The following is a 12,365-nucleotide window of genomic DNA, read 5'->3' on the forward strand; positions in this document are numbered from 1 at the left end:
GTGATGGTGGGATCTGACTAGGCTGGAGCCCATTAAACTAGTACATGTAACACGGACAGACCCCTATTCGTCGGTCATGTCTCAAGTACTTGTGACCTGACCAGGCCTGTCATGCTCCTCGAGGGAAATTACAGCGCATTTTGCTTGACAGCTTCAGGTAGTCTGACCGAGCAGGCCTGTCATTATCTGGTTTGCTGAAACTTGGGCCTAGGCCATGTCTACTTATTAGACCCTTTATTCGAATCCCTTGCCATGGGCCACGGGCCATGACATTCATCCAGGCTCTCGGCTCTCTAACGCTTTGTGCGGCAGAATTTGATACTCTGGAGGCACAAGAGGGTTTCGCCGGGGATCTGAGACCCTTGTCTCCCGTGTGATGGATGGATGGATGGGAAGAAAACTCTGCATTCTAGGCAATAGTTAGGCATTGTTCCCGTTGGCTACCACCAGAGACAGGCGACGAGGATTGTTGAGTGGCGATGAAATCATTGTGCAGCCCACTCAAATCGCGTCAATGACTGGGAGATGAGGGAATTAAAGAGAAAAAGACGCTCTGCCTTAAAAAGTCATTAATAATTTCTGGAGAAAAGGTGGCGCTCGTTGCCGCTACTCATGCTTGACGGGCCACGAGCGGTAGAGGAGACGGTAGTGGGAAAAGGCGTTTTTAGAGGTGAATTGAGTGTTAATTGGTTGTCTGCAACTCTCTGTCCAATCTTATCAGTCCAATCAATGACCTCACTTCTCAGGTGTAGGTAGCCCAGCCCTGGATGGAGGTCATGCGTGACTCGCTGGTCGTTGTCGTGCACTTTCACAACAGCGCAAAAAAAGTAAAATTTGCATAATTTCCCACAATTGGCTGATTGGCCACCATAAAAGGTACCCGCGGTACCTGCATCGGCCTGTGCCTGGCGCCTACCTTAGTACCTTAACTGGTCTTAACCGACACTCGCCGAGAGACATCACCAAGACACATGTCACAAGGCAAGCTATAGCGCCAAGCTGCAAAAGAACATTGAAAGACCGTCGATCATTCTTCCGTTGAGAACTTGAGCGCTACTGCAATGAGAATTAGTTAGATGAACGTCTAATTATCTGTGTAATTGCGTTTCTCTCGAGACTTGAGTCGAACAGCTTTTCTTTGTGTTAGTCACAGCCCCCAACGACGAGTACACGCAATATGTACGCTACCTTAGGTAGCATCCATTAGCTGCATCTCTCCCAACAACAATGCCTTGTCAGGCTGTTTTGTTCTCCCTTCCCTATGAATTCTTTGTGCTCTTTTTATTTTTATGCTCCTCTACCTTTGTCTCCGCTGAACTGAAACTCTGCCACAACGGTCGTTTAACACTTGGCTGGGGTACGCCATTCTGCTAAATTCCCTGGAGCTGGAAAAATAAGGGCCGGTCATTATGAAGAGTTGGAGCCTGGATGTCAGCGCTGATCGGCTATTACCCGCCCCGGATTCGCGTGGGTATCGTGGGTGCCATGTGCTGTACACACTCTATGGTGCATCACTGCATAACTCTGTACAGGTACATGTAGGCTCTTCGAATGCCTTGATCTGCTTCTATTTCCGTCCATCCGTCCGTCCGTCTGTCTGTCTGTCTGTCTGTCTGTCTGTCTGTCTGTCTGTCTGTCTGTCTGTCTGTCTGTCTGTCTGTCTGTCTGTCTGTCTGTCTGTCTGTCTGTCTGTCTGTCTGTCTGTCTGTCTGTCTGTCTGTCTGTCTGTCTGCGTCGTCCTCACCGCTGCGATGTGTTGTTTGCACCGCGTCCAATCGTCACTACCATACGTGGCCACGCTGTGCGACGACCACGCAAACAGGATTCTCTGGTGTAGCGCACTTGTCTCGTCGTCAATGCGCACTAGGGAAAGAAAACCCAGGACCTTGGCCCTAAGCGATGAATATAATTTAGTAGGTAAAGCTAGCCTAAGGTTAGGGGACTTTTTGCTAAGTCTATTTTGACACCCTACCTTATACTCTGTACGAAAGCCCGATGTTTTCTTGCTCCCAATGGGGCGTAGTCGTCGCTGCAATATGCGGGTCGCGTGCCTTGAAGCGGCAGCTTTCCGTTCCTCAATTTCTCGGCTATGACTGGTCCTTGAAATGGTGATACTCAGCCCTGCAATGACGGACTTGGCTCTTAGAACTGCGTTGACGTCAAGGTTTCTCCGTAGCAACGGATATCGACTCTAACTTCGATGCCAGGCAAACAAGTTTGTTTGTTATGTCAAGTGTGCCAGGCCCTACAGACGAAGAAACACTGCGGCTTTGCTCACTCAATCGCTTGCATCAAGTGTAAGTTCCAGTAAGCCCCAGAGGCTTTGCGTATTTGCCTTCAGTCATCAATACGAGGTTACGCTGCATATGAACATGTGCCACCAGCAAGCCAATACCTACCCTCGTGAAGTTTCATTGTGTGAATCCCGAGCCGCATACCAGCGCATTGAGATCAAGGTTCTGGACATAGTATGGCTGATCCTGCGATGACCAAACTGGGGCCGGTGATGGCAAACCACAAACAATACATCTGACAGTCAAATATCAAAGATCGGTTGTCTCGAATAACCATACCATTTCATCATATTAGGTCATGAAAAGAGTCGAATATCATAGTCTTCTTACCTGCAAGGCTTTTTCTAAGCACCTAGTATCGCAAATATATGTAATAGTAACATGTGGTTTTTACCTACCCTGAACTAAATTGTTATATATACCTGTATCAAGGAAACCGCAGGTACCGAGACTTATTACAACATTGTGTCAGGCAATATCAGACTAGCAAGACTCGGTTATGGCAATGGGGTGATGTGTTGCTGGTTGATATGCTTTTTAAACAAAAGGTTTGTGCTAGTCTTGCCTTCATAGTACACGCGACCAGCAAATCAAACTAAGTCGTTGAGAACAACTCTAGGCAGCGTATATACTCGTCTGTATATAAAAACTTACTCAACAGCTGTACCAGCACTATAAGTATTTAAGTTAGGCAACTAACATTAGGACTTTAAGAGGTACCAATATAAAAACCGGTGCTACCTCCAGTTATTGTCACAGGGAGAATTCCAGATCTTTTCTAGAGCTGCTAAAAAGTGGAGCCCATGTCTTTCTCGAAAAGCTAGGTCGTGACGTCGCTATCAACTGCAGCCTCTTCAACACTTTCCTACCTACATCTCAAAATCATCCAGCCTCAGTGCTTCCATTCCCGTCTTTGCATCCAGGAGTAATATAGAGGGTTAAAGAGCGTACACCAAACTTTGCAACCAGCACCGCCTCTGCAAGAATTAAAGCTGTCGCAGTATAGCAGCAAGCTCGCAACTATGACAGACTCACCACCAACGGAGCCCCGAGCTCGCTCGAGCTCACCTGCTTCCAAGGACAAGGACGACCGCAAAGGCCGCGATGATACATACAGAGAGAATGACGAACGTCGCCAGCGCAGAGACCGTAGTAGGTCGCGCGATCGCAACAACAACCGCGACCGCAGAGATTCGCCCCCACGCAGACCCCGAGATCGATCGCGGTCACCAGCGCGAAGACCCAGAGGATCAGGCGGCTTCAAGTGGAAGGGAGAGCGCCGAGACAGCGACAGAAACCGTGACTTCCGCAGGCGGTCACCGCAGCGACATCGAGATCGCGACTATGGCAGGGACCGGAACTACCGTCGAGATGACCGTGATGGAGGACGGGACAGACAGCGAGATGGCGATAGGGATCAGAGAAGGGAGAGGAAGGAAAAGAAGGAAGAGAAGCCCAAAGCTCCTGTGGCCCAGGCAGGCGAGGAGATGATCATCGTCAACGTCAACGATCGACTTGGTACGAAAGCTGCTGTACCCTGCTTGGAGTCTGATACCGTGGGTCAGCTGAAGATGATGGTCGCCGCCCGAATCGGTCGTGACCCTGGCCAGATCATCTTGAAGCGACAGAGTGAGAGGCCATTCAAAGACCACATCACCCTGGGTGATTATGGCATCTCGAATGGTGTGCAACTGGATCTGGAGATTGATACCCGGGACTAAAATGGCATGAAGCACTGTTCAATATGGACTCTGGGAGCAAAGTTTTCAACCTTTTACTTTTTATCTAGCGTTATCTGGATTGCATGGCTAAAACAATACACAGTCGAATAGAAACAATTTAGTCTGGGAATACTGGCGCGAGCCATGCCATATAAAAGAAATCTCATCAAGAGGTCGTGTCCAAACTCATCTAAATCGTTAAGAAAAAGCGCCTCGTAACCCGCAACACGCCTGTGCCGTGACATAGATACTGAACCAAGATATAAAAGTAGGTCTATCGACCAGAAGAATAGAAGAACCAAAAGAACTGCGATGCCCTCGAAGTATATGATATATATGCTTCAACATCTTTTTTCCCCGCACAACCAAGAAAATAGCCAAAGAAATGTCCAACAAAGACAGAAAAGTAAGGGAAGAAGGTTGCTGGAAAACAAACGAATGATGGTCATAAGGATTACTTCGAGCTTTTCTTTATTTGAACATGGTGTTTGGGTCCCCATCGAATATCCCTGATTGGGTGCGGTAACCTGAATCCTGTTCTAGAGCACTGCGGAGCAAGGACGATATTTGACCGTCGGGCTTCAGATCCTGAAGCCCTTCTTCTGGTTGATGAAATTGAGGCTCGACCATCTCGACAGTGACTCGAAGCTCGGGGTTAGACCCCATGTGGTCAAAGTTCATATCATTCAAATCATCATACTGCTGATCCAGCCACAGTTTCTCCTCGACCTTGGGTGACCGTTGCATGAGCCCCATGGATTCGCCAGCGGTAGATGGCACCCTTGAAGCAGTGGACTGAACCTGGGACACTATATCAGACAGTGATACTATCGCATCTCTATCATTATATGGCATTGCCATGTCCTGGAAGAAATTCGGGTCTGCAGTTGCAGCGTCGAAACACGCCCCCAGGAGCATTTTATTTTCATCATTATAGATTGGCGAATGCATACTTGCTGGCCCTTGCATACGTGATCCTTGACGATCGCCTGTAGTCGTCTTATGCATCAAGAATGTATCAAAAGGCTGTTGTGACAAGTTGCTTTGTGTAGATGCAGGTTGAAGCAGGGTGAAATCGCCATTTTGAGAGGGGTCCTGCGAGAATGCTTGCGAAGGAGTCTGTTGGAATGATGGCTGCCAACTCGAGTAGGGGTAAGAAGGGGGAAGCATGCTCTGTGCCTGTGCCTGAGTCTGAGGTTGTGGATGCGCTTGTTGTGACTGAAAACTGTAACCGGCAGATCCACCTTGCCGACTTCCAAAGGAAGTTGCTTGGCTCACTGGCGAGTAGGGAGATTGAGTGACCTCCTGAATCCCGTTTCTTCGCATATTCTTCACCATACCTGCGACAAGCTCTGGTGAGGTGTTATATATCATCGGGGAAATTGGCGGTTGGGAAGGTTGCTGGGCACTTGGTTGCTGCCATGATGAAGGATGTGGTGGCGCCGCATGTAGATTCGGTGGATTTCTCGTAGCTTGTTGAGGAAACTGGTTGGGCCTCTCTGCCCGTGACCGGTTCTGGGTCGCTGGAGAGACTGTGGATGTTGAAGGTGCCTTTGCTTTGCCCTGTCCATGGGATACCTTTGATGCAGCAGGGCGAAGATCGCGAGTGGGCTGTTCCGTGGCGGGCCGGCGATGTGTCTGGTTGTTGTTGTTGTTTTGCTGTCTCGGGTTGGTGCGATTGTACTTGTTTGCCAGGCTTCGATAGTTGGACTTGCGTGGTGGCATGTTTTTAGGAGGTCCGCTGGGCTTTACGGTAACCGAACAGAAGGTGGTGTATAGAATATAGACCTTCTTCTCCTTTGGCTGCTCCGCATTGTAATCACATAATGGTTCAACCATATGATCTTGCATGCCCTTCTTATCAAACGTGCGCCAGCATCGCAAGCAGAGGGCATTGCCGTAATGCTCTTGATTTGAGAAATCCTGTCCCTGCCACTCGTGCAATGAGTCACATTTGCCACAGTTTCCTTTCGCTTTGATGAAAGGGTCGAAAGTTTGACAACTTGTCAGGTATTTGCGAGCAGTATAGTATGGATCTTTTCCACGAATAAGACCATGATGATCGGCGGCGTGGGTGACAATGTGTGATATTTCATCCTTGCGGCCTGAGCATGCATGCCTTTCAGGAGACGACAAGCGCTTTGGCTCGAATAGCCAGAAGAAACATGTCTCGCAAGCGCCTATAAAATCCTCAGGCGTGACCAAATTGTTTGGGCGCCCACGTACAGGACCGTCTTTCCGAACATTGGTTGAATTTGATCCACTGGAAGCTGACAATGGTTGCAGATTTCGAGTCTGCCGTTGAGACTCTTGTGTATCCTCGATGGTTTGCAGTGGCACACTTGTGCCTTGCTGGGGAAGTCTGGAAGAACCAGATGACGCTGCAGATGCACGGTGTACCGATTGGCTCTTTTGTCCTGACCTGTACCGCTTTGCGTGTTGATATTTGCCAGTGGCTTCATCGTCAGTTGAGCGACTGTTTTGGCGCTTAGGCACTTTCCTCGAGCCTGAAGATGTGTCTGTGCCGGCTACCGACCAAGCTGTCTGTTGGGATTCCGGACCGGGGGATTGCTTGTAAGTACCACGCGTATGCGGTCCAGATGGAGTAGTGAAAGCTGAAGAACCTTGAGGTGTTGCTAAGCCTGGAGGTCTTCCTTCGTCATGATTACCATTGTCGGTATATCTTATTTGTCTGTCGGAAGGGGTACCAAATGGCAGGAAAGATTGTGATGAAGGCCTAGGTCTTTGCATCAATCGTTCATCAATGGATGTAACATTGTTCGATAGGATGAAGAACCGATTGTGCGGACCCGTCGTACTTGGTGTACCAATTGCCTGAGTTGATGGCCTGCGGCCTCCTTGGAGAACATCATCGACACGGCCAATAACTCTTTGGTTATCAAGTTGGCGTTGAGGTAGAGATCGGGAAGTGATAAAGGTGTTCTGTGATGGCTGAGAATTTGGTTGATGATGGAGCCAGTTCGCTACTTGGAGACTGCTTCCGCGGCGTTGCTGTTCCTCTAGCTGCTTCAGCTCCCAGTCGGTAGGGTCATTCAATCGTGGGAGGTTGCCAAGGTCGATGTTTTCGTTACTCTCGACGATCTGGTCACTATTCGCGCGACCCAAGCCCTGGTTTGATAAACCGTCCATGGTGAATCCTTGATGCAAATTTCCCAATGGCGTTGCAATGCGACGGGAGGCGGGCTAGTACACCCCGCTCTCAGCCAAACGAGGATGATAGCTGTAGTTATTGATGAGGTTGAGATGACAGATTGGTGGCGAAGGTTTGGAAGTGATGAAGCAGACGGGGAAGGGATTGGAAGATGAAAGGTGAGGCATAGTGGAATAGATTAAAGAGGCCCGACAATGGGAGTCCACAATGGGTAGGTAGGACAATGTGAAGGTATCTCGTACCGAATAAGGCTGCGAGATGGGCAAGTTGATTGGTGGTCGAGGTTGAAAAAGGCATCCTTTCGAGTTAGCCCAACTCATTTTCAACCCCCCAGCGAAACTGCGCCCGACGATTTGGCGGAGGGAAAACCATGGTGAGTGAGCTTGGGTCGAGATGTTGACGTTGATGTGTTGTTGGAGGTTGAAAGATAGTTGAGATGATTTTGAGCCAACGGCGTGGATAATTGAGGGATGAAAACGGGGGAGTCTCAACGGTGGTAAAAGATGATGTCGGTGTTATTGGCAGCCAGTGGTTCGCCCACTTATGTCGTTGCCGCCCACACAGAAAAGAGGGGTTTTAGGCAAAAACCACACAAATGTGTGCAAGATTGGTAGCATTGGGTAACAGGATGACCGAAAATGTCTTGAGACCTTGCTTGCTTGCTTGCTTGTTTGTTTGTATGAGCAACGTTACCTCATGTCATACCAAGGTACTAAGCCAGGTAATGTTTAACACTCGATGCCAGCATCCGCCACAAGACCAATTGAGAGGCCAAGAAAAAGATTGCCCAACATTTGTGTCCAGCCTATCATTGAACTAGTTGGTATCGCAGTGGCTTGTTCAATTGGCCTTGGTAGAACAAGAGTATCGAATTGAAGCCCATTCATGCATGCCTCGAAGCTTCAGAAGTCACTTACACAGCCCTTGATCTTTAAAACGCCTGGTGGGGAAGAATGGAGTCGGTTTGGCTCCGCGGAGTAGAAAGATCGCACTAATTGATATATTAAACCCGGGGAATTACTAGTAAACTTCCAATAAACATATAGGAACTAAAACAAATGCCGAATTCGACGCCTAAGCCTATCCCGCAGACTCTCATTGCGATGTCTATAGTACCTATTCTTAGAACCATGAATGGATGCCAGAAGACATATTCACCGTCTGTCTGGCTGCTATATGCTGGGCAATTGATTATTCTGTTAATAAAAAAGGTTCTCTAAGCTTATCTGAGCCTTCAGAAACCTTGATTTTTGAGGTCTTGTGCTCTATCTCATGTCCTGGGCGTTCCGACAAACCGCGATGATGCTGCTGATGGATTGTTCTCTTTGATCTCCCACGAATGTGGCAGCCAAGACTTGCATTTTATTCAAACTCGTAAACTTGAGGCGAACATGTCTGTGCTGCTTTCAGTCACCGGATCACGCATAGAAAAGAAAAACCACGAGGAGGAACGGTTCCGGGGCTACGACAGAGCCGCATCCAGCCCTGGATCTGAACCATTGGTTATCGTCAATCGATGCATGTAAACAGACATGACGCCATGACAAGAAGCCTTTACCAAACATACGCGTAAACCGAGATCGCGCCTGATTTGATAGTTGCCCAAGATATCACCCTCATCATATATTTCCATAATGGGATATCTATCTAGGGGAGGAAAGAAACCTCAGGACGTCAATCCTAAATGACAAAAAGACTTAGGCAACTTAGTAGAAGTCTAGGATACCTTTTACTGAGTTTATTTTAACACCAACGTCTCATGTTTTCTTGCTCCCTGAGGGATATCGGTCAAATATTCCCCTTGCTCCGTAAACCGTAACTGGGCGCGTGCCAAGAGATGCCATCATAGCCTATGACCTTGAACAGGGCTGAAGTATTGCCCATTCCGGCAAGTCTCGGCGCCGGCCTCGAGCCTCAACCCCCAAGGATCCGGGGCATGAATTCGAGGTCAGGGTTGCAATAGCCAACTTATCTTTGTTAGGAAATAGGCGGCGAGCTTGTCGATCGTTGCAGCGACGGCGAAGCCAACCTTGTATAGTAAAGCGGATCGACAACTTCTCCAACGAAGCATTGTTTGGAGCTTATTCCGTAGTGTATGATTCGCTCGTGTTCTCGAAGATCAATGCCAATGCCGCCAATTTCCATAGAAGGAGATATAGAGTTTCTGAACGTCATTGCCTCATACGAATCCCTGCTTGCTACAATTTATATCTCATATGAGTTCGGAGAGGTATCCGACTGTTATTCGCATAACTCGCCGTGACACAAACGCATGCCGAGTCGTTTCAACTGACAATCTGTAGACAATCGATGTCACTCGGAAATGTATTGCAAAAGACAGTTAAGGGGTATAGGCCACTAGAGTCTCTAAAAAGAGACCAGAACAGCCACCAAGCTCAGTACAAGGTCGTCTTAAACTTGGAACGTCCCGGGTGGAAGTTGTTTTGATCAAGACTAAAACTTGGCTTTTCGATATTGGAAGGAAATGTAGACTATAAAATAGGCCATTGAACTACAGGCCAGAGCATGAGTTGTGTTGCAATATCGCCGAGTAGGTAAATGTTGATCATTCTCTGTCGAGGTCTAGTGTCCTGGGGGAGAAACAAGATTCGGAGAAGAATACCACGAGGTTTAGAACTTGATCTCTAACTCTAAAAGTACATCTAGAGCCTTAGAATTCAAGTTCAACTACGCAGCATTCAAGTTCTCAGAATCTTCAGGACTGGGCACAGCATTGAGATGAGGCGAATATCTACCCAAGCTTGAGGTGAAATGTTCCTTTGACCTCTCATCACTATCAAGTCTGTAGAATATGACCGACGAATCCTTGCATTCTCTCTGATATTCCCCAGACCATACCCCAGATCAGATGATGAACTTTATTCCCCGCACACTATCTAGCCACACCCCATACATGGATGCGGCATGACAACGTCCCGTCATCACTCGCGTTCTCCAGACTTTGACTGCCCGAGTGGCGCCGTTGGGAACAGTTAATCGTCATGGCACTATCTGCGTTTGGCTTAAGGGCGTGGAGCAGAGACTTTCTACTTGAATTAGGACTCGGAGCCAAGAGAATTTGAACAGCCACTCCAGCCGTTGAGCAGTTTCGGAGGTTTATCTAGAGAACTGTAGTCTTCTTGTCAGTATATAAAGCTTGTAATATCCCGATCGAAACCGTTTCGAATAGTTCCATCAACACTAGTAATCCAATATTCAGCGCTCCACATAACTCCTTTTCCCCCCATTGCCAGCCATGCCTTCCAAAGATGACAAAATTCTCCATAATGAGGATGATGGAACTATAGAAGACATCGACATCGTACCTACAGTAGACCTCCCGACAAGACTCGCAGATAGCGTCGCCTATGGCCCAGGAGGTATTCGAGGCGTTATACAGTCCCCCTTTGTCTTTGGGGCTGCATTTCTCGCCTCACTAGGCGGCTTTTCCTTTGGATATGACCAAGGCGTTATTTCCATTATCAACGTCATGCCTCAGTTCCATGATGTCTTTCCGAGAGCAGCTTCTGGCTTTGGGAAGGGCTTCATGACTGGTATGCTGGAGTTTGGAGCTTTCTTGGGCTGTTTCTTCATGCCCTGGATGGCCGATAAGATCTCCCGAAAGAAGGCCCTAGCTGTTGTTGTTGTGATCTTCAATATTGGTGCCATACTTCAGACTGCTGCCGTTAACTATGAAATGCTCGTTCTTGGTCGCACAGTTGGCGGAATAGGTGTCGGTACTCTTGCATTGGTAAGTCTCAAAACCCATACAACTTGAAGCACTTGCCTGAGACCTTTCTAGGGCGCTCCTCTTTACATCTCCGAAATCTCACCGCCGAATCTACGAGGAACTCTTCTGGTTCTCGAATCTATATCTATCTGTGCCGGCGTAGTTGTTTCATTTTATATCACTTATGGAACTCGCCACTTGGAGGGAGATATCTCCTTCCGCCTTCCTCTTGGTCTTCAAATGGTCTCTGCAACAGTGGTTGGAGTTGGAATCCTCTTCTTCCCTTACTCACCCAGATGGCTTGCCCTTGTTGGACGCACAGAAGATGCTCTCAGCAATCTATCTCGAATGCGTTGTCTTCCTCCTGACGACTCCAGAGTCCTTACGGAGTATCAAGGCATTATCGCCGAGGCGCAATTCCAAAAAACCGTGCTTGAGCGCCGCCACCCTGGTAAACAGGGCTTCAAGCTTGAAGTCTTGACTTGGCTTGACCTGTTTAGCCCCAAGACATGGCGAAGAACCGCCGTGGGTTGTGGAATTCTCTTCTTTCAACAATTCAGGTTAGTCAGTCATATGCCATAAAAGACCTTGCTATAGCAAGGGGTTCCACGAGGTTTGGCTTGGTCTAACAATTCAGTGGAATCAACGCATTCATTTACTACGCCCCGACTCTGTTCCAGTCACTTGGCCAGTCTGAGGAGATGTCTCTTACCATGTCTGGCATCTTTAATGTTCTTCAGCTAGTTGCTGTTGGCGTCTGTTTCTTTATCATAGATCGAGTTGGCCGCCGTCCTCTAGCCATCTTTGGTGGTGTTGGAGGTGCTGTTTCGTGGGGAATCATGGCTATCCTTGTTGGCATCTTCTCCCACGACTGGAAGGCCAACGCAGCAGCTGGCTGGGGATGTGTTTCTATGGCCTTCATATTCATTCTATGTTATGGAGTGTCGTATTCGCCTCTGGGTTGGGCCCTGCCATCAGAAGTCTTTCCCAGTGCAACTCGATCTAAAGGTGTAGCCCTTTCAACTGCAACTTGCTGGATTTGTAACTTTATTGTCGGTGAGTCTTATAGAGTCCTTTCTTACGAGAGGCGTCACTAATACACATGCGTAGGAGTCATTACTCCTCCTATGTTGGAGTCCATTGGATTTGGCACGTATGTCTTTTACGGATCCTGGTGTGCCATCGCTGCGGCCTGGGCATACTTCCTTGTTCCTGAGACAAAGGGGAGATCTCTAGAGGAAATGGACCAAGTATTTGGAGACAACAGTGGTCAAGAGGAGAAGGAGATTTTGAAAGCAACTGCTGCTCAGGCCAGGAGCGCAGGCAATCCTATTCATCATGTGTAGTTCGTTTGCTGCCCTCGGATGGTATAGTGAATCTAGATTTTGGTCAAGAAATGAGAGATTTGTGATCATCACTAATGAAACTGGAAAACCTATGCTTTCTTA

General features: G+C 48.1%; 3 protein-coding genes across 3 annotated transcripts; 2 read left to right on the plus strand and 1 right to left on the minus strand.

Moving 5' to 3' along the window:
* Window positions 1-3,005: 3,005 nt before the first annotated feature.
* On the plus strand, window positions 3,006-4,206 carry FVEG_03994 (hypothetical protein). The gene has a single exon (XM_018891677.1). It carries the CDS (start codon window positions 3,317-3,319, stop codon window positions 4,013-4,015), a length of 699 nt encoding a protein of 232 aa, XP_018748233.1. The 5' UTR covers window positions 3,006-3,316; the 3' UTR covers window positions 4,016-4,206.
* Window positions 4,048-7,673, minus strand: FVEG_03993 (hypothetical protein). The gene has a single exon (XM_018891676.1). It carries the CDS (start codon window positions 7,163-7,165, stop codon window positions 4,487-4,489), a length of 2,679 nt encoding a protein of 892 aa, XP_018748232.1. The 5' UTR covers window positions 7,166-7,673; the 3' UTR covers window positions 4,048-4,486.
* Window positions 7,674-10,443: 2,770 nt separating this feature from the next.
* FVEG_03992 (hypothetical protein) lies at window positions 10,444-12,263 on the plus strand (the record flags this gene model as incomplete). Its single annotated transcript, XM_018891675.1, has 4 exons — window positions 10,444-10,938; window positions 10,990-11,477; window positions 11,555-11,973; window positions 12,028-12,263. The coding sequence occupies 4 exons, from the start codon at window positions 10,444-10,446 to the stop codon at window positions 12,261-12,263; spliced, it is 1,638 nt and encodes a 545-aa protein (XP_018748231.1).
* Window positions 12,264-12,365: the final 102 nt, after the last annotated feature.

Source organism: Fusarium verticillioides, chromosome 2 (genome assembly GCF_000149555.1).
Source record: "Fusarium verticillioides 7600 chromosome 2, whole genome shotgun sequence".
Taxonomy (NCBI): Eukaryota; Fungi; Ascomycota; class Sordariomycetes; order Hypocreales; family Nectriaceae; genus Fusarium; species Fusarium verticillioides.

What these genes read in the sequence shown, in the direction of transcription:
- FVEG_03993 (XM_018891676.1), bottom strand. Translation starts at nt 7,165, where the DNA reads ATGGACGGTTTATCAAACCAGGGCTTGGGTCGCGCGAATAGTGACCAG.
- FVEG_03994 (XM_018891677.1), top strand. Translation starts at nt 3,317, where the DNA reads ATGACAGACTCACCACCAACGGAGCCCCGAGCTCGCTCGAGCTCACCT.